Consider the following 26,167-nt stretch of genomic DNA (forward strand, 5'->3'; position numbering starts at 1 on the left):
GTGGAGGGAGGGGCTGAAATGAGGGGATCTGGTCAGGGGGGCAGTCTGAGATTCTCCCAGAGTCTGCAGTCGAACCCTGACCTCCCCAGTCCCAGAACCCGCTTGTCACACAAGGTTGTGCCTGCTCAGGTCACACCCAGACGGAGCTGGTGCCAAAACAGGACTTTTTGAACAAGATGCCCAACACAGAGGCAGAAGTGTTTGTCAGCATTCAAGGTGCCTAGACAGAGCTGGCTCCTGCGGGGGCTGAGGAGGGGCCGGTTCCTCCAGAGCCTGCCTGGGCACAGGGGCAGGAGGGGCTGGGGGGACCTATGGTCCCCATCGGGGAGCCATGGTAACTTAGACCATGCCCACCTGACAGGTGACATCCTTGGAGAGACCATCCTGGGCAGCCTGACACCCAAAGAAACAAGGCGGCTGCTGAGGGTCCCCACTGGCTGCCCCGAACAGACGCTGAGCTCCCTGGCACCCGTGATCATCCTGGCACGCTATTTGGATAGCACAGGCCAGTGGAACAAGGTTGGGGTAGAGCTCAGGGAGCAGGTGATGAAGAACATTGTCAGCGGTGAGAGTGGATCCCCTCCTGGGACCTCGATGAGGGTGTCCGGGACTCCTGGGGAGGGTGGCTGAGGTACCCCTGGGGTACCCCACTGGACCTTCCCAGACAATAGCACCCAAACTCTGACTTCTCCCAGATGACAACCTGACACCAAGTCCCCCAGGTGACCGCCAATTGTGACCCCCACATTATTCCTTCACCCTGACCCCTCTCCCAGGCTACAAGTCTCATAACAGACACCCTGGTTAACCCCAAAGCAGCAACCTCCCAGGTTATGTTATATCCAGACATTGTCCCAGGTTATAGCCAATCAGTTCCACGCCCTGGGCTACACCCCCAGGGAACATCCAGGCGGGAAAACTCCAGAATAATCCCAGGTGGTGGCCCTCCGGTTACACCTGAATGCTAATACCTTCCCAGGTTCCATCCAAACCCCCCAGGTAACAACCATAGATACACACCCCGGTTACACCCTGACAGAGACCCTCCAGTTAGTTTGGACACTGACCCCGTCTCCCTGGTTACACACAGACACCAGCTCTCCATCCAAGTGACACCCAGACACTATCATCCCCAGTGTTAAACCCAAACAGTAAACCTCCAGGTAGCCTTCAGGTAATACCCAAGCAGCAATGCTCAGAATCCACCCAAGAGGTACCTCCTCCAAAATACACCCAGGAGTAACATCCTTTGACTACACAGACACACTGACATCTCTAGTTTACAGCCAAGAGACAACCCCCAAGAAAACACCCAGGTAGTGGCCCCTCAGGATACGCCCTTTCCTGGGTTTCGCCGTCCATGATCCCTCCTAGCAGTAATTCCCAGTCACACCCCTCCCCAGTCACACTCCTCCTCAGCAGTAATTCCCAGTCACACCCCAATGGCACAGTTTCCCAGTTTACCCCCAGATACAGCTGTACCCTGGCTCCCACTGTCACATGTGGCCATGACCTTCATTTACACCTGGGCCCTGCAGCTCCCTCCTTAAGGCACCTGGACCAGTCCCCTCCTCCAGGTTACATCTAGATATGATGCGCCCCTAAGTCCCACCCACACCCTGCCCCCCCAGATTATGCCTGGTAACTAACCCCCCCCTTCACAGCCACACCCAAGCACCAACTCTCCCGGTAAATTCCCATCCACCTGTTTTCCCAGGGTACAGCCGGATGCTGACCCATCGGAGCGCAGATAGCACCTACCACACCAGCAAGGGAAACCCAGGAAGCACCTGGTAAGGATGAGGACCCTGGTAGGAGGAAGCCTGAGGGACCAGCCTGGGGCTTGATGACCCCAGAAGTATCCCCACTGAGGGGTCTTGGGGCAGGCAGCCTGTAAGCCAGCAGCATTCCAAGTTGCCATGGTCTCTGGGGTAGACTTCTCCATAGTGTAGACGCCCCTGTCCTAGAACCCCCTTGGTGACTACTGCCAGCCATCACCCACCCCGTCTCCCTTCCAACAGGCTCACGAGTTACGTATTCCGGGTCTTCGCCCTGGCCTACCCTACCATGACAATGGGGGCGTTCAACCCTGAGTCTCTCTGCACCATTGCCAACTGGATCATCACCCAGAGGCAGGCGAAGGACGGGAGCTTCTTGGAGGAAAGCCCTGTGGTCATGGGGTCCATGAAGGTGCCCACCCCCCCCCCCACCGCCTGAGCCATTCAAACAAAACCCAAGGGCTCTGCACACTGGGAGGGGAATTTCAGCCCCCTGACGTGTTCCCAGGTAGAATGAGAACAGGAAAGAGCTGAGGTCCGGCACCAAGCATCACATCTCCCTGCTCTGGACCGTGCTGCACTCTGTTACAATGCGGGGAGGCTGGGCACAACTGTTACAATGTGGGGAGGCTGGGCACATCTGGGACCTATCCCCCCACCCCTACTTCAAGGAGTTGCCAGTCCTGGCCCACCTCTCTCTGGGTTTGAGTCCTCCGTGTTCCGCCAGCCAACACACCCATCCCTACCAATTGTTCCTCCACACCAGCCTCCAGAAACAGCTTTCAAACAGCCTGGGAGGTCTCTCCCCTGCTCAGACACCTTCTGTGGCAGTCACCTACAGACAAACACAGTCACCTACAACGGTATCTCTCTACTATGTCCTTCTCTTCTGTATCTCCTCCCAAGTCTCACCCCTCAATACTCCCTGCTCACAGGTCCTTCCAACTCACCTCCGTATCTTTGCTTAGGCTGCTCTCTCTGCATGGTATAGTCACACCTTATCCCTTTTTTCCCCTGCACCTAGCCAAAGTATGTTTTCTCGTTAGATTTAGATTGGACACCACCTCCCCTAAGTCTTCCCCGAATACCAGCCCTGTCCTGTGCACCTATCACGTTAGGGATGTGATTTATTCACTCATTCAACAAACATTCATCCAGCAACTGCTGTGTGCCAGGCCTTGTGCTGGGGAGAGGGGAGACACAGAGGTAAACAAGACAGTGACAGCCCCTGCTTATAGAACTGACAAGCTGGGTAGTGGGGGGCAGACAGAAGTTCACCAAATAATTATAACTAGTGATTGTTTAAGTCACAATTGCGCCGAGTTCCATGGGAGAGAAAAGCAGGAGATAGGATTTAATAGGGGCCATGCCCAGCGCTGGGGGTGTCAGGGGTAGCCTACAGGCGGAAGTGACGGTAAAGCAGCAACTTGAAGAAGGAATAGGAGACAGCGGAGGAGAGAATGGAAAACAGAGCTCCAGGCAAAGGGAACAGCATGTGCAAAGGCCCTGAGGCTCTGGCATGTTTGAGGACGGGGAAAAGAGACCAGTGTCATCAGAGCCCAAAGATGGCAAAGAGGTGATCCATCCCGAGGCCTAGGAAGGAGGAAAGACGCCAGGTCCTGAAGCCTGTGGGGCTTTGCAATAGTCTGGTTAGGGTTTGCTTTTCCTACACTGTGAGTCCTCCAGGGAGAAAAGCAGGTCTGGTTCATCATAGTCAGCAAGTGATGCTGAATGAAACTCTGGATGGATGAATGAACCAGCGAAGACAGAATGCACCCCCAAAAGAAGGGAGGGCTGTGTGAGTGAAAGCCCTACGTGGTACAGGAAGGCGGTACCTAGAGGAGTTACAAACACAGTCACAGTAAGACAGGCTCACAGATCTGAGTTTCTTTCCACCAACGAACATTTATCAGGCACCTATAATGTGCCAGGCACTGCTTTAAGTACTGGGGGCTCAGGGCAAACAAAACAGACAAAAATCCCTGTCCTCATGGGGCAGACATTCTAGTGGAGGACAGACAGGCAATTAGCACAACAGAGACATAAGTGATGTGGCATGTTATAAGTGAGATGGGAAAAATGCAGGGAAAGGGGGATCAAGGTGGGAAGGGTGACATTTTGGAAGGTTTCCTGAGGAGATGATATTTATACAGAACTGGAGAGGCGAGGGAGCAAGTCCTGTGGATAACTAAGGAGAGAGTGTCCTAAGCAAAGGGAGGAGCATGTGCAAAGGTCCTGAGACTGGAATGTGCCCAATATTTTGGAGGAACAGTGAGGAGCCCAGTGTGGCTGGAACAGAGTGAGCGAGGAGAGAGAGGGAGGAGGGGAGGGCAGGGAGGTGATGGGACAGAGTGTGCAGGGCCTTGTGGGCCAAAGGGAGGACTTGAGCTTTTCCTCCAAGTGAGGTGGGAGCCACAGAAGGTTCTGAGCAGAGGACGGATGTAAACTGATTCAAGAGTTCACAGGCTTCATTGGCCACTGTGAGAAGAAGAGACTTTGGGGTATGTATTAGTTTCCTAGGGCTGCTGTAACAAAGTACCACAAACTGGATGGCTTAAAACAACAGAAATCTATTTTTTTGGTTCCAGTTCTAGAGACTAAAAGTCCAAGCTGAAGGTCTCGGCAGGGCCATGCTCCTTCTGAAGGCTCGTTGGGGCATGGGGCGGGAATCCTGCCTTGCCTCTTCTAGCTTGGCGGTTCCTGGCAATCCTCGGCATCCCTTGGCTTAGGGCCACATCACTCCAATCTCTGCCTCCATCTTCACATGGCTTTCTTCCTTCTATGTGTACCTTCTTATAGGGACACGAGTCATTGGATACAGGGTCCCCCTAATCCAGTATAACCTATTCTTAACTTAGCTCATTACATCTACAAAGACCCTATTTCCTAATAAGGTCACACTCTGAGGTTCTGGGTGGATGAGAATTTGGGGGAAAATTATTCAGTCCAGTACAGGGATTGAGGGTGGAACTTGGGAGACTCAAGAGGAGTTTGAACCTTGTCGGTCATTTACTAGCAATGGGGACACTTCACCCTCTGACCCTCAGTTTGCTCATCAGGAGAATGGAGCTGCTGCAAGAATGTTTTGAGCTAGCATAGAGAGCTTAGCACAGCACCCTCCACGGCTGTCAACTTTTCTTATAGTAAAGCAGACCCCACACAGGCAAATCTCAAGATAGGTCCTCTTCCTCTACCCCTTTCCTCATCCTGCTTTCAGCATCATCCAGCCCAGAGCTGAGCACCTGGGAGCTTTTCAAGGTCAGTCAGGAGAGATTGGGGAAGGTGTCTCCAAGATGGTAAAGAGATTATGGCTGTGGTTCTGCATCCCCACAGGGTGGCTACCGAGGCTCGGAGGCAAATGTATCCCTCACAGCTCTCGTCCTGATCGCTCTGAATGAGGGGAAGGAGTTGTGCAACCAGAAGATACCGGTAGGACCCAAAGACGAGGGCAGGGTCTGCAGGGTGCCACGCCCCCTGCACGCAGCGGGCTCCCCTGCCCTCATGTCCTTCTTACTGCTTTCCTCCCTTCTAACTCCCAGACCCCTTTCCTCTGATCACCTCCCTCTAGCCTCTTCTCTTGACTTTCTAGAACTTGGCTGCCAGCATGAAACAAGCCGGTGACTTCCTGGAGAAAAAACTCCCCCACATTCAGACAACCTTTGCCATAGCCATAGTCTCCTATGCTCTGGCCCTCACCAGGAGCCCCCGAGCCAACGACCGCCTGGACAGCGTTGCCAGCCAGGGTGGGTGGGGGTCACTTTTCAACCAACTATGTGTTAACCACAGTCACGGGGGCAGAGAGAGGGGGATTGTATGATGTCAAATCCAGCAAAATGTGATTCTTCATTTATGAGCACCTATGGTGTGCCCACCCTTGAGCTCAGACCCTGAGAAACCAAGGTGAACAAGACTGATGTGGTCCCCGCCCTCAAAAGTCCCCAGTGCAGGCCGGCTCGCAGGAAATGAATCCAGCAGCCAACCAGAATCCACTGAGAGCCCAGGCATGGGGGGTGCGGGGAGGGCAGAGGGGCAGGGGGGAGTATGGGAGGGAGGCAGGGCACAGGGAGGAGGGACTCCTACTTACGGTTGAGTGTTTTGTTGATTGAGTGATTGAAAACAGCCAGACCGCTGATAGACATGTATAGATGCAAAACCTTTTCTCTTCCACTGATGAATCATGAAGTGAAGAAACTAATCTCCATCCCAGAAAAAAAAAAAAAAAAAAAAAGTCCCCAGCATTCCTGAGGGAGGCAGGTGGAAGACAAACAGATCAAAAGAGAATTACTAGTTGAGACAGGCGCTGAGATAATAACATACAAGGTGGGTGGGAGCGATGATGAGGGGAGGGGAGTATAGACTGGAGAACTGGGAAGGCCTCTGTGAAAAGGGACCCCTCAGCTGGAATGAAAGATGAGAATGCTCACCTACGTGAAAGGCCAAGGATATTCCAAGCAGAAGGAATGGCACGTGCAAATGCTCTGAAGTGGGAAAGTGCTTGGTATGTTCGAGAATGGAAAGAAGGTCATAAAACATAGGTAACTGAGAGGGGTTTGCTTCCCATGGCCTGCGCTATCCCATCCCTGAGGGTCCTGATCCCATCCTCTCCATTCCCCAAGTCAAGAGGAGTGGAGGTAGAAAAACTCACTTGCAGTGGGACCGAGAGGAATGTGGAGGGGCTTCTTTGAACCTCAATTTCCCCAACTCTAAATAGTGTCCCTGTCTCCTAGAGTGGTTCTGAAAAATGCAATGTCCATACGTCTCCTCAGCAAAGATTTTCACATAAAGTAGGTGCTCAATAAAATAGCAGATGAGAAAAACTGGGCAATGTGACACGAGGAGAGGGCAGGTTTAGGTAGGTGGGCCCAGATCTGCGTGACAAGGTGGGCATCCATCTTCTAGACAAAACCCATTGGCCAGTGGACCTGGACATGGACTCCCTCTACACCATTGAGGCCACGGCCTATGCGCTGATGCAGAAGCTGGAACTGGGTCGGCACAATGAGACGCACGCCATCGCCAAGTGGCTACTGGAGAAACGGGAGCTGGGAGGAGGCTTCCAGTCCACCCAGGTGACTGGAGCCTCGGAAACTGGGGGGAGGGGGAAGGGGGGGGGTCGCTAGCAGAGGTGCTTACATTACTGGCCCGCCGGAAGGAGCTGTCCGTGGTGCTCGTGCCCCACGGGGCTCCGGTGCGCTGTCAGTGGTGCTGATCCGAGGCCCCCATCCCAACACCCAGACCACGGTCGTGGCCATAGAGGCCCTCACACGCTTCCGCGAAGCTGTCCCCTTCGACGGTGTCCAGGATCTCCGCGTCCAGATCAGAGCCCCCAAGAGAGCCTTGAATATGGAATGGCTCATCGATGAGAACAATGCCTACCAGCTGCGGTCAGCAAAGGTATGGAGCTAAGGGGCAGCTGGGAAGTCCTCACGGTAGTTGCACTGGAGATGAGACCAAGAGTCATGTCCCTGGAAATCTCCCCTCACCAGTATTATCCAATCACCATTGGCTATACTATCAATGTATTGGTTCATTCATTGCACAAACATTTCCTGAGCACCTACTGTGTGCCAAGCATTCTCCTGGGTTACATTATGAAACATCTGTGGTCCCTGTTCTCAAAACACTTACATTCTAGAAAGAAATTAAGACAATAAATATAATTCTACATTCCACTTTAAGCTTTCAGAACACAGGGGAATGAAATAAGTGTGTAAAGGACATAATAACCTGCGTATGGGGAGTAAGGTAACCTCCATGACCTTACTCCATGAAGGAGGTGATAGTCACCTTCAATTATTCAATCATCCTTTTTGAGCACTTACTGTGTGTCAGACACTGTTCTGGGTTCTGGGAATATGGCCATGAACAAGACAGAAAAAAAAATCCCTGTCCCTGTAGAATTTTATATTTAAGTGGGGATAGACAAAAAAGCGATGTGAATAAATAGAATATGTAATGTGTTAAATGACGGCAAGTGCTATGGGGAAGAATTAAGCAGGGAGGGGGTGGGAACATCAAGGAGTTGTAATTAGGCTGGGTAGGGAAGGTCTCACCAAGAAGGTAATATTTGAGCAAAGACCTTAGGGAAAGGCAGATGTGATCCTTGTGGATATCTAGGCAGAACAAACAGCAAGTGCAAAGGCACTGAGGCAAGAGTGTTCTAAGAACAGCAATGGGATTTAAGCAGGGGTGATGTGATTGCATGTGAATTTGTAAACGTTTGCTCTGGCCGATGAGGGAAGAATGAATGAGGGAAACAAGAGCAGATGCAGGGACTTCCCTGGTGGTCCAGTGGGTAAGACTCCACGCTCCCAATGTAGGCGGCCCGGGTTTGATCCCTGGTCAGGGAACTAGATCCCTCATGCATGCCACAACGAAGATCCCGCGTGCCGCGACTAAGACCTGGTGCAGCCTAAATAAATAAATAGTTTTTAAAAAAAGAAGGAAAAGTAAAACCATCTTCATGAAGAGAGGTGGGAGAGTCACTAGACGCCAAGTTAGGGAAATAACTGAGGCCCCAGTGCCCGTGCCTTCTTTCCTCTCCATCCCCACTGCGTGTAAGCCATGTTTTGCTGCTTCTTCTCCCCTCAAATCCTTCTCCCCTCTCTTTTCAGTTCTCTGCCCAGGATGACCTAGAGATCAGAGCCAGCGGCAGTGGAAGAGGCACCATCTCGGTAGGTCTTGTGTTCCTTAGCTAGAGCCCAGGGCTCCCCCAGTTGGTGGAAATAGAGGCAAATATAGACTCCAAAACAAGATTGAAATAAGCAATAACCTTAGCTACCATTTAGGACACAACCCTTTGTTAGGCATCAATCTAAGGACACCTCAAAACCCCCCTGAGAAGCTGGTAAAAATATGGGCTCCATGTGACGGGTGGGGAAATAGAGGTTTTCACTTTCAGTAAGTCAAGAGTCAGGGAAGACAGAGGCCAGAGATCTTTGGACCCCTCTGTCCCTCCTATGTGGAATCCCTGAAGGGGTCTCTTTCCTTGCCCCCTAAAAGAAAGACTCTCCTGCCAGGGTGCCTCTCAAAACCCAGAGAACAACCCCACCCTTCCCCCAATATCTGAAGGCTATTTTGACCACTTACTGTGTGTCAGACACTGTTACACACATTACATCGTCTGGCCCTATGCCCTATGACCCAAGAGGACAGCCTTCTTTGTCACCAAATTCAAGGTAGCCTGCTATCATGTTTCAGGCAATAGAGCCAACAGAGTTGAATCCCTGCCTTTGTTGTGTGACCTCAGGCAAGTCACACTCCACCTTAAACTTCAGCTAATTTTAAATTACATAAAATAAGAAATTCAGTTCCTCGGTCGAACTAGTCACATTTCAAGTGCTCTAGTCACATTTCAAGTGCTCGATAGCCACATGTGCGGACTTGCCTGGCGGTCCAGTGGTTAAGACTCCCTGCTTCCATCGCAGGGGGCATGGGTTCAATCCCTGGTCGGGGAACTAAGATCCCGCATGCTGCACGGCACAACCAAAAAAAAAAAAAAAAAAGCCACGTGTCTAGTGGTTGCCACACGGACAGCACAGTTAGAGACTATTGCCAACACTGCAGGAAGTTTTATTACAGAGCTGGCCTGCCTAGACTATATAGGGTGTTCTGGCCACTGAACACATGGATTGAACGGGAAAGACCTCGCTGTGAATTCCCCATGGGGCAGAGAGCTGGGCAGGCAGGAACTGAAGCAAGGAGGAAAGGAGTTAGTGTGGATGGGCTCTGACACCTCCCCCTCCGACAGATCCTGACCATGTACCACAGGTCTCCAGAGTCCTGGGAGGACACCTGCAACCTGTACCACCTGAATGTGACTCTTCACACAGCCCCGAAAGGTGAGCCTGGACTCAGGGATACCCAGCTCTTCTTTTTTATTACTTTATTTTAGCTATCATTCAGTAAGTATCTCTATTGCTTTATTCAGCCATTCAACAAATATTTTTCTAACATCTTTATTGGAGTATAATTGCTTTACAGTGGTGTGTTAGTTTCTGCTGTATAACAAAGTGAATCAGCTATACATATATCCCCATATCTCCTCCTTCCTGCGTCTCCCTCCCACCCTCCTTATCTCACCCCTCTAAGTGGACACAAAGCACCGAGCTGATCTCACTGTGCTATGCGGCTGCTTCCCACTAGCTACCTATTTTACATTTGGTAGTGTATATATGTCCATGCCGCTCTCTCACTTCGTCCCAGCTTACCCTTCCCCAACAAATATTCTTTGAGCATTTACTAGGTGCTGCACCCTGTTTCTTGGCCCTGGGAACGTAGGCATGAACAAGAAAACTATCCCGTCTTCTCCTGGAGCCCACATTCTAGTAGAAGGACGCAAACAATACAATAACAGTATATTATACTTTTATTGTTATTTATTTATAACATAAGTGAATCTGCATTGTAAAATATAAATATGAAGCATAATAGCAGGTGATGATAAGTACCATATAAAATAAAGCAGGAAAAGGTGCTACCGACTTGGAGGAAGTCCAGGGGAAGCTCTCTGAGGAGGTGGCATTTGAGATGAAACATGAAAGAAGTGAGAGAGTGAGCCAGGAAGGATCTGAGGGAAGAGCATTCCAGGCAGACGGAACAGCAGGTGCAAAGGGCCTGAGGCAAGAATGAACTCACCTGGTTTGAGCAACAGCAGGGAGGCCAGTGTGGCTACAGAGGAGCAAGGGGTAGATTTTTCGTTGGAAGAGTTGGAGAGGTGATGGGGCAGATGGGGCAGGGACTTACAAGCCATGGTGAGGACTCTAGCGTTTGCTTGGAGTGAAATAGGAGCCAGAGAGGGTTCTGAGTAGAAGAGGGACATGACCTAGCACAGGTTCGCACAGGCTCCCTCTGGCCGCTGTGGGGGAAACAGACTATAGAGGGCACAGGTGGGAGCTGGGAGACCAAGGAAGAGGTGACTGCACTGGTCCTGCAGGAAATGATGGGGCCGGACCAGGGAAGGGGCTGTGGAGATGATCAGAAATGGATTCCAGAGTTTCCAGTCTGGGGTACCAAGAAGGAAGAGACAGGACTTTGCCACTGGGAGCTCACTGTCAGGGTAGGGGGAAACAAGTCTCACCAGTCCCAAGACTTTTAGGGACTAAAAGTGACCAAGACTTTGGTTTGGACCCCATTTCTTAATTGTAGTGGTAGCAGTAGTAGTAGTAATATGATAATGGTAGTAATACTATAGTAATAATAACTGACAGCTATCAAGCACTAATCAGGCATTATGTTAAATGCTTTACTTGTATTAACTCACTTAAAATTAACCAGCTGGGTTGGGAATATTATGATCCCCATTTACAGTTTAGGAAACCAAAGCACAGAGAGGTTAAACAACTTGCTCAAAGTCATAGCAGAGCCAGGATTTGAACCCAGGAAGCTGGCTCCAGAGGCTGTGTCACCCAGCCTCTAAATTCCTGCCTTCTCTCTGCAGATAATAAAAAGGGGGAAGCGACCTTTCAGCTCCGGATGGAAACAAGGTCAGGTCACCAGGATCGTGGACTGGGCAGGAGGAAGGACCCACTTCCTGGAATCCAGACTCCTTAGCAGCTCTCCCTATGTACTGAGTGGAGGGAGGGAACCAGCCACGCTTGCCTCTCCATGCCTGCCCCCTCATCCCTACCTCTCCTCCTGCCCTCCCCTGCCTGTCCCCCTTTCTGCCCCCTACCCCACCCTTCCATGCTTATCTACCATCCTGCTACCCCAACCCTGCCCCCCAGCTTTCCCTGTCCCAGAAAGGCGGGCTCCTGCACGGTGAACATGCACCATGACCCAGATGCCCAGGGCTAGCTCTGAACCCCATGACTCTCCCCTCTCTTCATCTTCTCCAGACATTCCAGCCCCCACCCCAGTCTGGCTCTGTCTCCCAAATACCCTCACCCAGGTCTGTCCCAGATTTTTTTTTTTAAATGTATTGAGCACCTAATTGGTGCCAGGCTCTGTTCTAGGAGCTGGGGGCACAGCTGTGAGCAAAGGCAGCTCCTCCCTGCCTGGTGGAGCTCACAGACTATCAGGGGAGACAAACAATAACCGAATAATCACCCAGAGTCAAGGCAAAATGACAACCGTGATTAAATGTGGCAAAGGAGAGGTCCACGGAGCCACAGGAGGGCAAATTAGAGAATGATCTGGTGTGCCGGCTGGGGAAGGCTTCCCAGAGGGGGTGATGCATCAGCTGAAATTGCAAAGGTGACAGGATTTTTCAGGGCAAAGAGGGAGGAAGAATTCCAGGCTGAGAGAACAGCATGTGCCAAGGTCCAGTGGCAGGCAAGAGACTGACACTTCAGAGCAATCAATCAGAGGCCAGAGGGGAAGGAGGTGAAGTGAAAGGATGAGGCCAGGTGTTTTGGTAAAGCAAGGAAGTTAAGCAAGGAGGCAACATACCAGATTTCTGTTTGCTAAAGCTGTATCCTCTTGGGGGCAGAGGAGCGACAGGCAGACACAGGAGAAGGCTACTGCCCTTGTCCAGGCGAGAGGTGATGACAGTGGGAGCGTGGGAGAGGGGCAAGGGGACAGTGGGAAGAGACTGGTGCTGTGAAATCCCCAGGTACCAGGGTCATCGAGAGGCCACAATGACCATCATGGAGGTCTCCCTGCTCACCGGCTTCTACCCCAACCAGGATGACCTCAAACAGGTGACGAGCAGGGCGGGGATTGCCCTGGCAACATCCCACATTCCCCGAGTGGGCGCAGAACAGCATCTACCTGGGTCAAGACCCCCAGGGTAATGCCTCACAGTCCCTGCCCCAAGGTCAGCGGCCATGGTCACTTCTGGGGGACTCCCTGTATGACCTTAGCTAAATTCTTGCCCTGATTGTGCCTCAGTTTCCCCAACAGTGGGGCTGATTGGACAAGGGCCGGGAGCTCTGAGAGTTGCTTCACACTAACTGGAGCTCCCGGGGCTGGGTGCCTTGGAGGATCTCTGCCGACGCGCATTCCTCACCCTCTGCCCCAGCTCACGAGCGACGTGGAGAGGTACGCCTTCCAGTATGAGACCAAGACGACCTCCAGCGACAGCACTGTTGTCCTCTACCTGGAGAAGGTGAGGAAGGCCAGGTGTCCTCTGCCAGAGGTCCGTGGGCAGCCGGATGGGCGGAGAAACCACAATCAGCACCCTGGTCAGTGTTGTCCGAGAGCCATGCCCTCTGAAGTCAGCTCCTCAGTATTCAGGGCCACGCGGTCAGTGGTTATGGCCAAGGCCCTGTGGTCAGTACCCCATGCTCCGTGGCCCTGATCAGCTCAGACAGGACTTCCCTTCTCCAGCTCTCCCACGAGGTAGACACGGTGCTGGGCTTCCGCGTCCACAGGATGCTGCAGGCGGAGTTCCTGCAGGCTGCCCAGGTCATGGTCTACGACTACTACGAGCCTTGTGAGCAGGGGCCTTGGGGTGGAGGGCTATCCCGGGAGGGTACAGGGCCTGAGAAGGACTGGGCCAGAAAAAAAGGGAGGGGTGAGGGGCGGGGCCAAAAGGGGGAATGGGGCGTGGCAGAGGGGGTCCTTGGCTCCGTGGGAGGGGTGGCCAAGAGGGCGCCGGAAGGGACCCAAGGAGCGTGGTGATGAGGGGCGTGGCCTTCCTTAGTGGTTAAAGTGGCCCCGGGGAGGGGCGGGGGGGCCTGGAAGCGGGTGTGGCAGAGCTGAGAAGGGACTTGGCGTGGCCCGCTGGGTAAGGGTGGGCAAGAAGTGGGCAGCCTCTTTAAAGAGGAGGGACCTGTTAAGGGGGTGGCTGGGCAGGTCAGGTGGGGCGGGGCCTGCTGGGGGCGGAGCCAGACGTGCACCCAGCCCCCAGGAGCACTGGCCCAAGCCAACCCCGGTCACTCGCCTCTTCTCACAGCCCAGAGGTGCAGCTCCTTCTACAACCTGCCCACAGAGCACGCTTCCTTGAGGAAGATCTGCCACAGAGACGTGTGCAGATGTGCCGAGGGTGAGGTCATGGGGCTACGGAGGGCTGGGACTGCCAGGCTAGGGGTTCAAGAGCTTTTCATCACTTCCTGGGCGCCTTCTGGGCTGAGTTGAGACAGAGAGAGAGAGAGACAGAGAGATAGCAAGACAGAGACAAAGAGAGACAGAGAAAAGGAGACAGAGAATGACACATACACTCAGGCACAGCCAAAGATCAGGCGAATCAGAGACACAGACACGGAGGGACACTCAGATGAGAGAAACAGAAAAGAAAAAGACCAAACGGAGAGACAGAGGAGGAGAGAGCACCCTACAGATCGGAAAGGCCAGACCCAGAGAGCCAGCAGCTGCCGCCTGGGACCGGATGGCGGTCAGATGGGAGGAAGGCCCCTGCGCCAGTGCAGCTAGAACAGCCGCCCCCCCCTCCCCCAACCTTCCAGAACAGTGCCCATCCTCAAAGGACAGCGACCACCTGCAGCAGGAGCAGCTCCAGGCAGCAGCCTGTGAGGTTGGCGTGGACTTTGGTGAGTGTGGGGAGGGGCAGGGGGCGGCCCACCTGCAGGCTGGACACCAACACAACACCCTCCTGGACCCCTCCCCCAGTGTACAAGGCCAGGCTGGAGTCTGTGGAGACCTCCGCCTCCAGCCCCTACATCTACTACAACATGCAGCTCCAAGCCATCATCAAGAGTGGTATGTCCAAGGTGGCAGAGGAGGGGGCGTGGGGGCCTACCCCAGGGGTCCCAACGCGGAGGAGGGCCAGGCCTATGCCAGCTCACACACTGGTTCTCCTCTCCTCCAGGCACGGACTCTGCCAAGCCCCTCACCATGAAGAAATTCGTCACTCACGCCACCTGCCATGACTCCCTGGGGCTGCAAGAACACGAGACATACCTCATCATGGGCCAGACATCAGACCTGTGGAGAGTCAAATCTGAGTGCGTGGGGGGCTCCTGCTGCCCTGGGGACTCAGGCCTGGGCCCCCTTCCCTACCCCAGTCCAGTCCTTGGTGTCAAAGTTTCTACTGCACCTGTCAACACGAGTCTTGGGTTTCAGGGCTGCCCTGAATGGAGGTGCAGGCTGTGCACTGCACAACTCCAGGGAACACCATTCATAAGGAGATGTTGTAAATGTAGTTGTAAATTTCCAACAGAGGGCAGGAACGAGTCAGAGGAAGGGGAGCATTTTCTAATCCCCAGCAGTATGGGCTAGAGGTGGGGGGACCTGAGATGGCCTGGTGGAGTGGACACTATAAGCTGTGGCTCTGAGAGTCTGTCAGGCAGGGCAGAGGGGCAAGTCAGAAAGGTCTCCACACCTTCAAGGCACCCGGCTCTCCTCACCATCCTGGCCACCTCTTGCCCACAGATACACCCATGTCCTGGGCAAGGAGACGTTCCTCATGCACTGGCCAGTGGATGGGGCAGTGGGCAAGAAGGAGTTGCTGGACCAGCTGGAGGGGTTTTCAGAATATATGCGCACCCATGGCTGCGAGTCCTGAGACCCTGAGGCCTCTGCTGCTCTCAGGGGGTTGTCTCCAAGCATGCCCAGGTCCCTGGGCTTCACCGCAAATAAAGAGCAAGGAATATCATACTCAAACTCCAGATGTGTGTTCCTGCCTCAGCATTCAGCAGGGGCCCTGCAGAACCTGCCCTGACATTGCTTGGACCTGCATCCTCCGTCTCACTCCCACTCCATTCCAATCACACTGGCCTTCTTTGTGTCCTTCCAACATCTGAGTTGATTCCCACCTCAGGGCCTTTGCACACACTGTCCCCTCCACCAGGTACACCTTCCTCCAGATGTCTTTATGGATTGAACACTTCCCTTATTTGGACTCTGTTTTAATGTCACTTCCTCAAAGATACTTGCTTTGGGGACTTCCCTGGTGGTCCAGTGGTAAAGAATCCGCCTTCCAATGCAGGGGATGTGGATCCAATCCCTGGTCGGGGAACTAAGATCCCACATGCCGCGGGGCAACTAAGCCCACGCGCCTCAACTAGAGAGCCCGTGAGCCACAAAGTACAGAGCCCACGAGCCACAACTAGAGAGAGAAAAACCCACACGCCACAACTAGAGAGAAACCCGCGTGCCTCAACAAAGAGCGTGCATGCCACAACGAAGATCCCGCGTGCCGCAACAAAGACCTGATGCAGCCAAAAATAAAATTTAAAAAAATGTTTTTTTAAAGATACTTGCTTTAGGGACTTCCCTGGTGGCGCAGCAACTAAGATCCCAAGCTCCCAATGCAGGGGGCCGGAGTTTGATCCCTGGCCAGGGAACTAGATCCCACATGCATGCTGCAACTAAGAGTTCACATGCCCCAACTAAGGAGCCCACATGCAGCAACTAAGACCTGGCACAACCAAATAAATAAATAAATATTTTTTTAAAAAAGATACTTGCTTTATAACATACCTAAAAATAGACCTCCTCCCACCGCTCTCAGTAACACTTAAAAATATATTGTATGATATTTATTGGTTTGATTGTTAGTTAATTGGGTATTTCTCCTGCCCCACAATATCAGCTCTTTAAGACCAGAGGCCATGTCTGTCTTGTTCACTGCGGTACTCCCAGTTCCTATAGCAGGGGCTGGTATATAGTAGGTGTTCAAGGAATGATTGTTGAATGGATGAGTGAATGAATGAATGAATGTAGCACCCACTCTGCAGTTGGTCCTGATGTAAGCTTTGACCGGGAACCCCAGGCAACTGGAGAAAGGAGACAAGGGGCAGGGGAGGGTGAATGAGTTTCATCAATGTGGCTTGGAGTGGGAGCAGGGGACTGCCGCTCCAAGGCAGCAGCCCGTGGGGGTTGAGGGAGTGCTGGAGGGACTGCAAGGCATCCAGGATGTCTTGAACTTGGGATGTCAAGGACGGGCTGAAGGTGAGAGGGAGAAAAAGAAAGATGGGGTTTTGAACACCAGGCTAGAGGGCTTGGTCATTATCAAGGGCAGTAGGGAGCCATGGAAGGTGTTTGAGCAGGAGAGGAATTGACCAGCTCTGAAGTGGAAAGGCCCAGTTGACTGACGGACAGAAACTGAGTTGATGGCAAGAGACCTGAAGAGGAGGTGGGGTTTGCCACGGGATAGCATGGCAGCAGCTACCTGAATTCTAACTCTGCCTCCACCTCTTCCTGGCTGTGTGACATTAGCCCATTTACTCACCTCCTGTGCTTCGGTTTCCTCACCTCTAACATTACTTCCCTCAGAGAGTTCTTGTGAGTACCCAGCACATAGTAATTATTCAATAAACCTTCACTGGCCTAATTATCAATGAGCCAGACAAGAGGCCTTGGGGAGGGAGTAAAGCTGCTGGAATCCACACGACAATCAGAGAAGAAAGTCAGACCACAGCAACCCCTGCTCAAAACCCTCCCAGGTTCCCACTGCTCTGACACTGCAGCACTCAAGGCCCTGCAATGTGGCCCCGTCAACCTCCCTGACCCCAAGTCCCCCAGCTTCCCACTCACTCCACTCCAGGACACAGGCCGTCTTTCATGGTTCCCGGAAACTCCAAGCTCTTTCTTGCCTCTGGGTCTTTGCATAAGCTGTTCCTTCTGCCCAAAACACTTTTCCCATGACTGCTTTCTCCTCACCCTTCAAGTCTCCCATCAGAGAGGCCTTCTCCAAGCACCCTCACTAGATGAAATTGCATCCTTCCCTGAAGTTGTCTCTGTCTGCAACCTGATTTTTTCCTTCCGACGAAACGTCAAAGGGCATAATGATAAATTAGATTCTTTACTTACATCTTTGCTGTCTGTCTCCCCTACTGGACTGGGAGCCCCAGGAGAGCAGGGAGGCTGTCTTGGTCACAGATATAATTGCAGCAGTTCAGTGAGGGCCTGGCACATAGTAGCTGTTCATTTTGCTGAATGAAGGACTGAATAAATAAAAGAATGAAAGACAGTGAGAGAGAAGGAAAAGAGGGAGGGATAAAGGGAGAGAGAGAGGGCTTCCCTGGTGGCACAGTGGTTGAGAGTCTGCCTGCCGATGCAGGGGACACGGGTTCGTGCCCCGGTCCGGGATGATCCCACATGCCGTGGAGCGGCTGGGCCTGTGAGCCATGGCCGCTGAGCCTGAGCAGTCCGGAGCCTGTGCTCCACAACGGGAGAGGCCACAACAGTGAGAGGCCCGCGTACTGCACAAAAAAAAAAAAAAAAAGGGAGAGAGAGAGATAAAAAGAAAGGAAGAGGGACTACTCTGGTGGCGCAGTGGTTTAGAATCCACCTGCCAATGCAGGGGACACAGGTTCGAGCCCTGGTCCATGAAGATCCCACATGCCACGGAGCAACTAAGCCCGTGCGCCACAACTACTGAGCCTGCACACCACAACTACTGAAGCCCGCATGCCTAGAGCCTGTGCTCCTCAACAAGAGAAGCCACCGCAATGAAAATCTCGTGCACTTCAACGAAGAGTAGCCCCTGCTCGCCACAACTAGAGAAAGCCCGCGCGCAGCAACGAAGACCCAACGTAGCCAAAAATAAATAATAAATAAATATTTTTTAAAAAGGGGGCTTCCCTGCTGGCACAGTGGTTGAGAGTCCGCCTGCCAATGCAGGGGACATGGGTTCGTGCCCCGGTCCGGGAAGATCCCACATGCCGCGGAGCGGCTGGGCCCGTGAGCCATGGCCGCTGAGCCTGCGAGTCCGGAGCCTGTGCTCCACAACGGGAGAGGCCACAACAGTGAGAGGTCCGCGTACCGCAAAAAAAAAAAAAAAAAAAAAAAAAAGAAGAGAATGATGGAGGGAGGGAAGGAGGAAAGAAGGAAAGTAGAAAGGATGAAAGGAAAGATGTCAGGGAGGCTGTGGCTTGTCTTTTTTTATATATGTAATTTTATTTATTTATTTTGGCTGCTTTGGGTCTCCGTTGTTGCACCCGGGCTTTCTCTAGTTACGGCAAGCAGGAGCTACTCTTCGTTGCAGTGCGTGGTCTTCTCATTGTGGTGGCTTCTCTTGTTGCGGAGCACAGGCTCTAGGCGCGCGGGCTTCAGTAGTTGTGGCACGCAGGCTCAGTAGTTGTGGCTCGTGGGCTCTAGAGCACAGTCACAGTAGTTGTGGCTCATGGGCTTAGTTGGCAGGTGGATTCTTAACCACTGTGCCACCAGGGAAGCCCTCTGGCTTGTTTTTGTACAGACCTTGATCTAAGAATGTTTTTTTACATTTTAGAAGAATTTTTAAAAAGCAAAGAAGGATGTTTGACAGATACTGTACATGACCTGCAATGACTGAAATATTTATTATCTGGTCCTTTATGGGAAAAAAAAGTGTGCCTACCCCTGAATTAGTGCATTGGTTATCTATTGCTATGAAACAAATTACCCCCAAACTTAGGAGCTTAAACCACTAAATATTTATTATTTCACAATTTCTGTTAGGGAGCAACTTAGCTGCATAATTTTGGTGCAGCAGTCTCTCATGAGGTTATAATCAAGATGTCAGCTGGACACAACATTGTTGACTATTGCATTTTTTTGGGGGGGGTTACACCACAGGGCTTGTGTGATCTTAGTTACCCGACCAGGGGTCGAACCCATGCCCCCTGCAGTGGAAGCACAGAGTCTTAACCGCTGTACCACCAGGGAAGTCCCTGGACACAACACTGTAAATCAACTATACTCCAATAAAAAATTTTTAAAAACCACAACATTGTAAATCAACTATACTCCAATTAAAAAAAAAAAAGATGTCAGCTGGGGCTGCCATCATCTGAAGGTTTGACGGGCTGGAGGAGTCATCTCCAAAGTAGCTTACTCATACGACTGGCAAGTTGGCGATGGTTGTTAGTGGGAGGTCTCAGTTTCTCACCATGTGGAACCTTCCTCAAGTCTCCCCACAGTATGGCAGCTGGCTTTCCCCAGAGTGAGTGATCCAAGAGAAAAAGCACAGGGGAAGCCACAGTGCCTTTTGTGACCTAGTCTCAGAAATCACTCACCATCATTTCTGCAACCTCCTGTCAGTCACATGAGGACGCCCTAGTCCGTGTGGGTGAGGGCTACACATGGCATGACAGGCAACAGGCAGGGATCACTGTAGGCCATCTTGCAGGCTGCCGACCACAACTAGTAAGTGGCAGAGCTTGGGATTTGAACCCAGACAATCTGGATCCAGAGTCTGTGCCCTCACCGCCCTATACAGATGTCCTTCAATGGCAAAAGGTGGGTAAATTTTTGAAATAGACTTCATTGTTCAGGTCGGTTTTAGATTTACAGAAAAATTGAGACTATAGTACATGTATGAGAAACTTCTCATATACCCCTGCACAGTTTCCCCTCCTATAAACATCGTCATTATCATCACTATATTTGTTATAATTAGTAAACCAATATGGATACATTATTATTACATGAAGTCCACAGTTTAGATTTCCTTGGTTTTCACCTAATATCCTTTTTCTGTTCCAAGATCTCATCGAGGATGTCATATTATATTTAGATGTCGTGTCTCCTTAGGCTTGACTTAACTGAGGCAATGTCTCAGACTTCTCCTTGTTTTTGATGTCCTTGACAGTCCTGAGGACTGGTCATGAATCCTGTAGGATGACACTTTATTGGGACCTACCTGATGTTTTCTCAGGATTAGGCTTACCGGGTTACGGGCTGAGGGAGGTATATCACAGAAGTAAAATGCCATTTATTTTATTTTATTTTATTTTTTGGCTGTGCCGCGTGGCTTGCGGGATCTTTGTTCCCCGACCAGGGATCAAACCCCGGGCCCCCTGCAGTGGAAGCGCAGAGTCCTAACCACTGGTCCGCCAAGGAATTCCCCTAAAATGCCGTTTTAATCATATCATATCAAGGGTATATATGATCAACGTGGTTTATGACTATTGATGTTGCCTTGATCGACCTGCTGAAGTACAGTTTATCAGGTTTCTTAACTGCAAAATTATTATCCCTGCTCCCTTTTCCATAATGTACTCTTTGAAAGGAAGTCTCTGTGCAGGGTCCATACAAAAGGGGCGGGGAGTTATACTCCCCTTCCTCCAGGGCAGAGCACCTACACTGATTATTTGGAATTCACCGTGAGAAATTTGTCTCTTCTCCCCCCACTTATTAATGTATTCAATCCTTTATTTATATCCGTATGGATTCATGACTACTTATTTTATACTTCGGGTTATAATCCAATACTACTTGATTTTCATGAGCAAATCTCTCCAGTTTGACCATTGGGAGCTCTTGCAGTTGGCTGCTAGAAAATACATTTAAACTTTCATGGGCATTACTAAATTAGATCCTAAGAGTTTGGGCAGTTTAGATTTCCATCCACCATAGATTGAAGTTTTTATTTTTTGTGGAGGTGAAATTCACAGAACACACCATTGGCCATTTCAAAGTAGACATTTCAGTGGTACTTGGTATCTTTACAATATGTGGAGTCTCCACCTCTCTCGAGTTTCGAAATTTTTTCATCACCCCAGAAAAACACCCTGTACCCATTATGTAATCATCCCCAACTTTCTCCTACCTCCCATCCCCTGGTAACCACGAACCTGCTCTCTGTCTCCATGGACTTGCCCGTTCTGGATACATCATAAAAAAGGATTCATGGGCTTCCCTGGTGGCGCAGTGGTTGAGAGTCCGCCTGCCGATGCAGGGTACACGGGTTCGTACCCCGGTCTGGGAAGATCCCACATGCCGCGGAGCGGCTGGGCCCGTGAGCCATGGCTCACGGCCATGTTGGGCCTGCGCGTCCGGAGCCTGTGCTCCGCGGCGGGAGAGGCCACAACAGTGAGAGGCCCGCGTACAGTAAAAAAAAAAAAAAAAAAAAAAAGGATTCATGCAATATGTGACTTTTGATGTCTGGCTTCTTTCAGTTAGCATAATGTTTTCAAGATTCCTCAAAGTTAATAGCATGTGACAGTTCTCTGTTTCTTTTATGGCTGAATAATATCCCACTGTGTGTGGGAGATACCACATTTTGGAGGTGGATTATTTTTAATTCTTTTTTTTTTTTTTTGGCTGAGTGCGCGGGCTTTCTCTAGTTGTGGAGAGCAGGGGCTACTCTTCGTTGCGGTGTGCGGGCTTCTCATTGCGGTGGCTTCTCTTGTTGAGGAGCACGGGCTCTAGGCGCGCGGGCTTCAGTAGTTGTGGCTCGCGGGCTTCAGTAGTTGTGGCTCACGGGCTCTAGAGCACAGGCTTAGTAGTTGTGGCGCACAGGCTTAGTTGCTCCGCGGCACGTGGGATCTTCCCGACCCAGGGCTCGAACCTGTGGCTCCTGCATTGGCAGGCGGATTCTTAACCACTGCACCACCACAGAAGTCCCCCACATTGTTTATCCATTCATCTGTTGATAGACGCTTGGGTTGTTTTGACCTTTTGGTTATTGTAAATAATACTGCTGTGAACACTGGCATACAAATACCCATTTGAGTTTTCCAATGCCTGAACATATCCTGGGATAAATCGCACTTGGTCATGGTGTACGATCTATTTAATGTACTGTTGGATTCAGTTTGTTGGTATTATTTACCCACCAGATCACGTCTGGCTGAGGGTTGACAGTTGCTCCAGAGGGCATTAACAGCTGCACATGCTGGGGGCCACAAAGACCCTGAAGGAGAAAATAGAAAAACACATGCATTCTTGAGGTAGGAGTTCTACACATATTGGAGTTGTCCACAACAAATGCAGTTGAAATCCAGGTAGGCCAAGGAGATAAGAAGCAGGGCACTAAAAGGTTACACTTATACATCTGAGTGCATAGATAAATGTAATAATTCCTTTCTCTGAAGCTGCCTGGTGTCCTGCCCCTCCTTATTATTTTTCCTCTGGTATTTTCCAACCTAGACTTAAAGGCAGCCCAAAACCCAGAACTGCACGCTGGATGTAGACAGAAAGGGCTCTTTAAAAAACCCTTTCTTACTGGTCTGATGAGCAGGGAAGGAAGGAGGACCTGTGGGTCGGAGAGAGTGGTGGTACATACACAGAACGGATCCAAATAGCACTGCAATAGCTTTGAAAACTGAAATGATATTGGAACCACTGCCTGGAGAAAGTGGGTTGCAACCTACAACCTGAACCTAACTGAGTTGACTGCCTGACAAAACATAAATATCAACATTCTCTGTAGGGTTTTAAACAAGACCTAGAGTATCATAATATAATAGTACAATATGTTGTATATAATGTCCAAAATGTCCAGGATACAATCCAAAATTATTCAACATGTGAAACAGTAGGAAATTTCCAACTACTCACAAAGGAAAAGAAAATCATCCTATGCCAACCCTAAAATCATGCAGATGTTGGAAGTATCAGACAAATACTTTAAAGCAGCAATTATAACTATGCCCAGGAAGTAAGAGCAAACACTCTTGAACTAATGGAAACAAAGTCTCAATAGAGAAATAAATATTTTTTTAAAGAACCACATGGAAATTTCGGAACTGAGAAATACAATAACCAAAATTAATAATTCACTGGATGGGCTAAATAGCAGAATGGAGATGGTAGAGAAAAGAGCCAACGAACTTGAAAATAGAGCAATACAAATTATCCAGTCTCAACGACAGAGCTGTGGGACAATATTAAAAGGTCTAACATTCCTGTCAGGAGAGTCCCAGAAAGAGAGGAGAAAGAAGTAAAATGCAGAAAAAAATATTTGAAGAAATAATAGCTGAAAACTCCCCCAAATGGCAAAAGACACAAGCCCACAGATTCAAGAAGCTCAGCAAATCCCAAGCACAACAAACTCAAAGAAACCCATGGCTGGACACATCATAATCAAACTGCTGAAAACTAAAAACAAAGAAAAACTCTTGAAAGCCGTCAGAGAGGGACAATCCATTGTGTCCAGAGAAACAATGATTTGAATGACGATGGATTTCTCATCAAAAAACATACAGGATGGAAGGCAGGGAAATAATATTTTTCAAGTGCTGAAAGAATTGTCAACCCCAAATTCTATTCCCCATGAAAATGAAGAAATGAAGGTGAAGTAAAGACATTCTCAAATGAAGGATAACTAAGAAAATTTGTTGCTAGCAAATCCTCTCTTTTAAAAGAAAAAATGGTTAATGGAAGTTCTTCAAATAGAAGGGAAATAATACCAGAAGGAAGGTCGGAACTTCAGGAACAAAGACCAACAGAAATGATACATCTCTGGTAATACACTACTTTCCTTCTCTTTAAAATGTTTGATGGTTGAAAGCAAAAATTAAAACATTGATGACGTTTTCCAGTGTATGTAGATGTAACACATGTGACAATTCCAACACAGAGAGGGGAGGAAAAAGGAAACTAAACAGTGGTTCTGCACTCCACTTGAAGTGCTAAAGTATTAATTCTAAGTAGACTGTGAAAAGGTAAGTATGTATACTGTAATCCATAGAGCCATCTCTAAAAAGGAGAGAGAAAAACTCAAGAGCTAAATTTAAATGGAATACTCAAAAATATTCAAATACAGGCATACCTTGTTTATGGTACTTCATCTTATCGCGTTTTGCAGATGTTGTGTTTTTTACCAGTTGAAGTTTTGTGGCAACCCTGTGTCGAACAATTCTATTGCCACCATTTTTTCCACAGCATTTGCTCACTTCATGTCTCTGTGTCACATTTTGGTAATTCTCATAATATTTCAAAGTTTTTCATTATTCGGGCTTTCCTGGTGGCGCAGTGGTTGAGAATCTGCCTGCCAATGCAGGGGACACGGGTTCGAGCCCTGGTCTGAGAAGATCCCACGTGCCGCAGAGCAACTAGGCCTGTGCGCCACAACTACTGAGCCTGCGCGTCTGGAGCCTGTGCTCCGCAACGAGAGGCCGCGACAGTGAGAGGCCCACGCACCGTGATGAAAAGTGGCCCCCGCTCGCCGCAACTAGAGAAAGCCCTCGCACAGAAATGAAGCCCCAACACAGCCATCAATCAATCAATCAATCAATCAATCAATAAAATTTTTACAAAAAGTTTTTCGTTATTATATTTATCATGGTGATCCGTGATCAGTGATCTTTGATACTACTACTGTAATTGTTTAGTATTTTTTTAAATAAATTTAGTTTATTTTTTATTTATTTATTTTTGGCTGTGTTGGGTCTTCGTTGCTTTGTGCAGGCTCTCTCTAGTTGCAGTGAGCAGGGACCACTCGTTGTCGCGGTGCGTGGGCCTCTCACTGCGGTGGCCTCCCTTGTTGTGGAGCACGGGCTCTAGGCACCCGGGCCTCAGTAGCTGTAGCACGCAGGCCTCAGCAGCCATGGCACGCAGGCTCCAGAGCACAGGCTCAGTAGCTGTGGCACGCAGGCCTCAGCAGCCGTGGCACGCAGGCTCCAGAGCACAGGCTCAGTAGCTGTGGCGCACGGGCCCAGCTGCTCTGCAGCATGTGGGATCTTTCCGGACCAGGGATCGAACCCACGCCCCCTGCATTGGCAGGTGGACTCCCAACCACTGTGCCACCAGGGAAGTCCCTGTATTTTTTTTAGAAGTTTTTTAATTTATTTATTTTTGGCTGTGTTGGGTCTTCGTTGCTGTGCGTGGGTTTTCTCTAGGTGCGGTGGGCAGGGGCTACTCTTCGTTGTGGTGTGTGGGCTTTTCATTGTGGTGGCTTCTCTTGTTGCAGAGCACGGGATTCAGTAGTTATAGTGCATGGGTTCAGTAGTTGTGGCTTGTGGGCTCTAGAGCGCAGGCTCGGTAGTTGTGGTGCACGGGTTTAGTTGCTCCAGGGCATGTGGGATCTTCCCAGACCAGGGCTTGAACCTGTGTCCCCTGCATTGGCAGGCGGATTCTTAACCACTGTGCCACCAGGGAAGCCCTAAACATAGCTTTTATATGCACTGGGAAAGGAAAAAATGCATGTGACTCACTTTATTGTGATATTTGCTTTATTGCAGTGATCCTGAACCAAACCTGTAATATCTCCGAGGTATGCCTGTAATCCAAAAGAAGGCAGGAGAGAAAAAAAAATAGAGAAGAATAAAGAAACAAAGGAGACCAACAGAAATAAACAATAAAATGGTAGGGAATTCCCTGGAGGTCCAGTGGCTAGAACTCAGTACCTTCAATGCCAGGGCCTGGGTTCGATGTCTGGTTGGGGCACTAGGATCCTATATGCTGCTCAGCACAGCCAAAATAATAATAATAATAATGATAAAATGGTAGACCTAAATTCAACCAAATCAAACTTTGAGATGATGACAGTCCCAGCAAACATCATGATTGCCACCTTGTGAGAAACCTTGATGCAAAGGCACTTTGTTAAGTGATGCCCAGATTCCTGACCCAAGGAAACTACAAGATAATAGAGGCTTGCTGTTTCAGCCATTAAATATGGGGACAACTTGTTACACAGCACTAGATAGCTAATACAGTGGCTACATTTGGAAAAGAGTGTGCCACCACCTGGGTCCTGTCCAACATCTCTGGGCTGTTTAAGACCTCTCGATGAACCTATCTCCCTCCTTACTCTCCTCAGAGACCTGATTTCACTGTCCTGCTCAAGCATGGCCAAGTTATATCGGTCACCCAATGGCCCATAATGAGTAGGTGAAGAA

General features: G+C 50.1%; 1 protein-coding gene across 2 annotated transcripts in view; it reads left to right on the forward strand.

The window, feature by feature from the left end:
* LOC132422744 (complement C3-like) overlaps positions 1-16,109 on the forward strand; it is a 28,986-nt gene extending 12,877 nt beyond the window's left edge. Inside the window, exons 23-41 of one of the 2 annotated variants that reach the window (XM_060007681.1) lie at positions 130-216; positions 362-505; positions 1,718-1,793; positions 2,022-2,190; positions 5,112-5,207; positions 5,368-5,521; positions 6,678-6,847; positions 7,014-7,172; positions 8,393-8,452; positions 9,529-9,619; positions 11,218-11,263; positions 12,331-12,418; positions 12,739-12,825; positions 13,047-13,152; positions 13,615-13,704; positions 14,123-14,206; positions 14,286-14,375; positions 14,485-14,620; positions 15,048-16,109. In XM_060007681.1, the coding sequence (XP_059863664.1) occupies positions 130-216; positions 362-505; positions 1,718-1,793; positions 2,022-2,190; positions 5,112-5,207; positions 5,368-5,521; positions 6,678-6,847; positions 7,014-7,172; positions 8,393-8,452; positions 9,529-9,619; positions 11,218-11,263; positions 12,331-12,418; positions 12,739-12,825; positions 13,047-13,152; positions 13,615-13,704; positions 14,123-14,206; positions 14,286-14,375; positions 14,485-14,620; positions 15,048-15,180 (2,066 nt within the window). In that variant the 3' untranslated portion in view covers positions 15,181-16,109. Of the gene's footprint in view, positions 1-129; positions 217-361; positions 566-1,717; positions 1,794-2,021; positions 2,191-5,111; positions 5,208-5,367; positions 5,522-6,677; positions 6,848-7,013; positions 7,173-8,392; positions 8,453-9,528; positions 9,620-11,217; positions 11,264-12,330; positions 12,419-12,738; positions 12,826-13,046; positions 13,153-13,614; positions 13,705-14,122; positions 14,207-14,285; positions 14,376-14,484; positions 14,621-15,047 lie in introns of both variants that reach the window. The other variant, XM_060007680.1, reaches the window with a different exon arrangement.
* The last annotated feature ends 10,058 nt before the right edge of the window (positions 16,110-26,167 follow it).

This window comes from Delphinus delphis, chromosome 3, assembly GCF_949987515.2.
Source record: "Delphinus delphis chromosome 3, mDelDel1.2, whole genome shotgun sequence".
NCBI classification, from domain to species: Eukaryota; Metazoa; Chordata; class Mammalia; order Artiodactyla; family Delphinidae; genus Delphinus; species Delphinus delphis.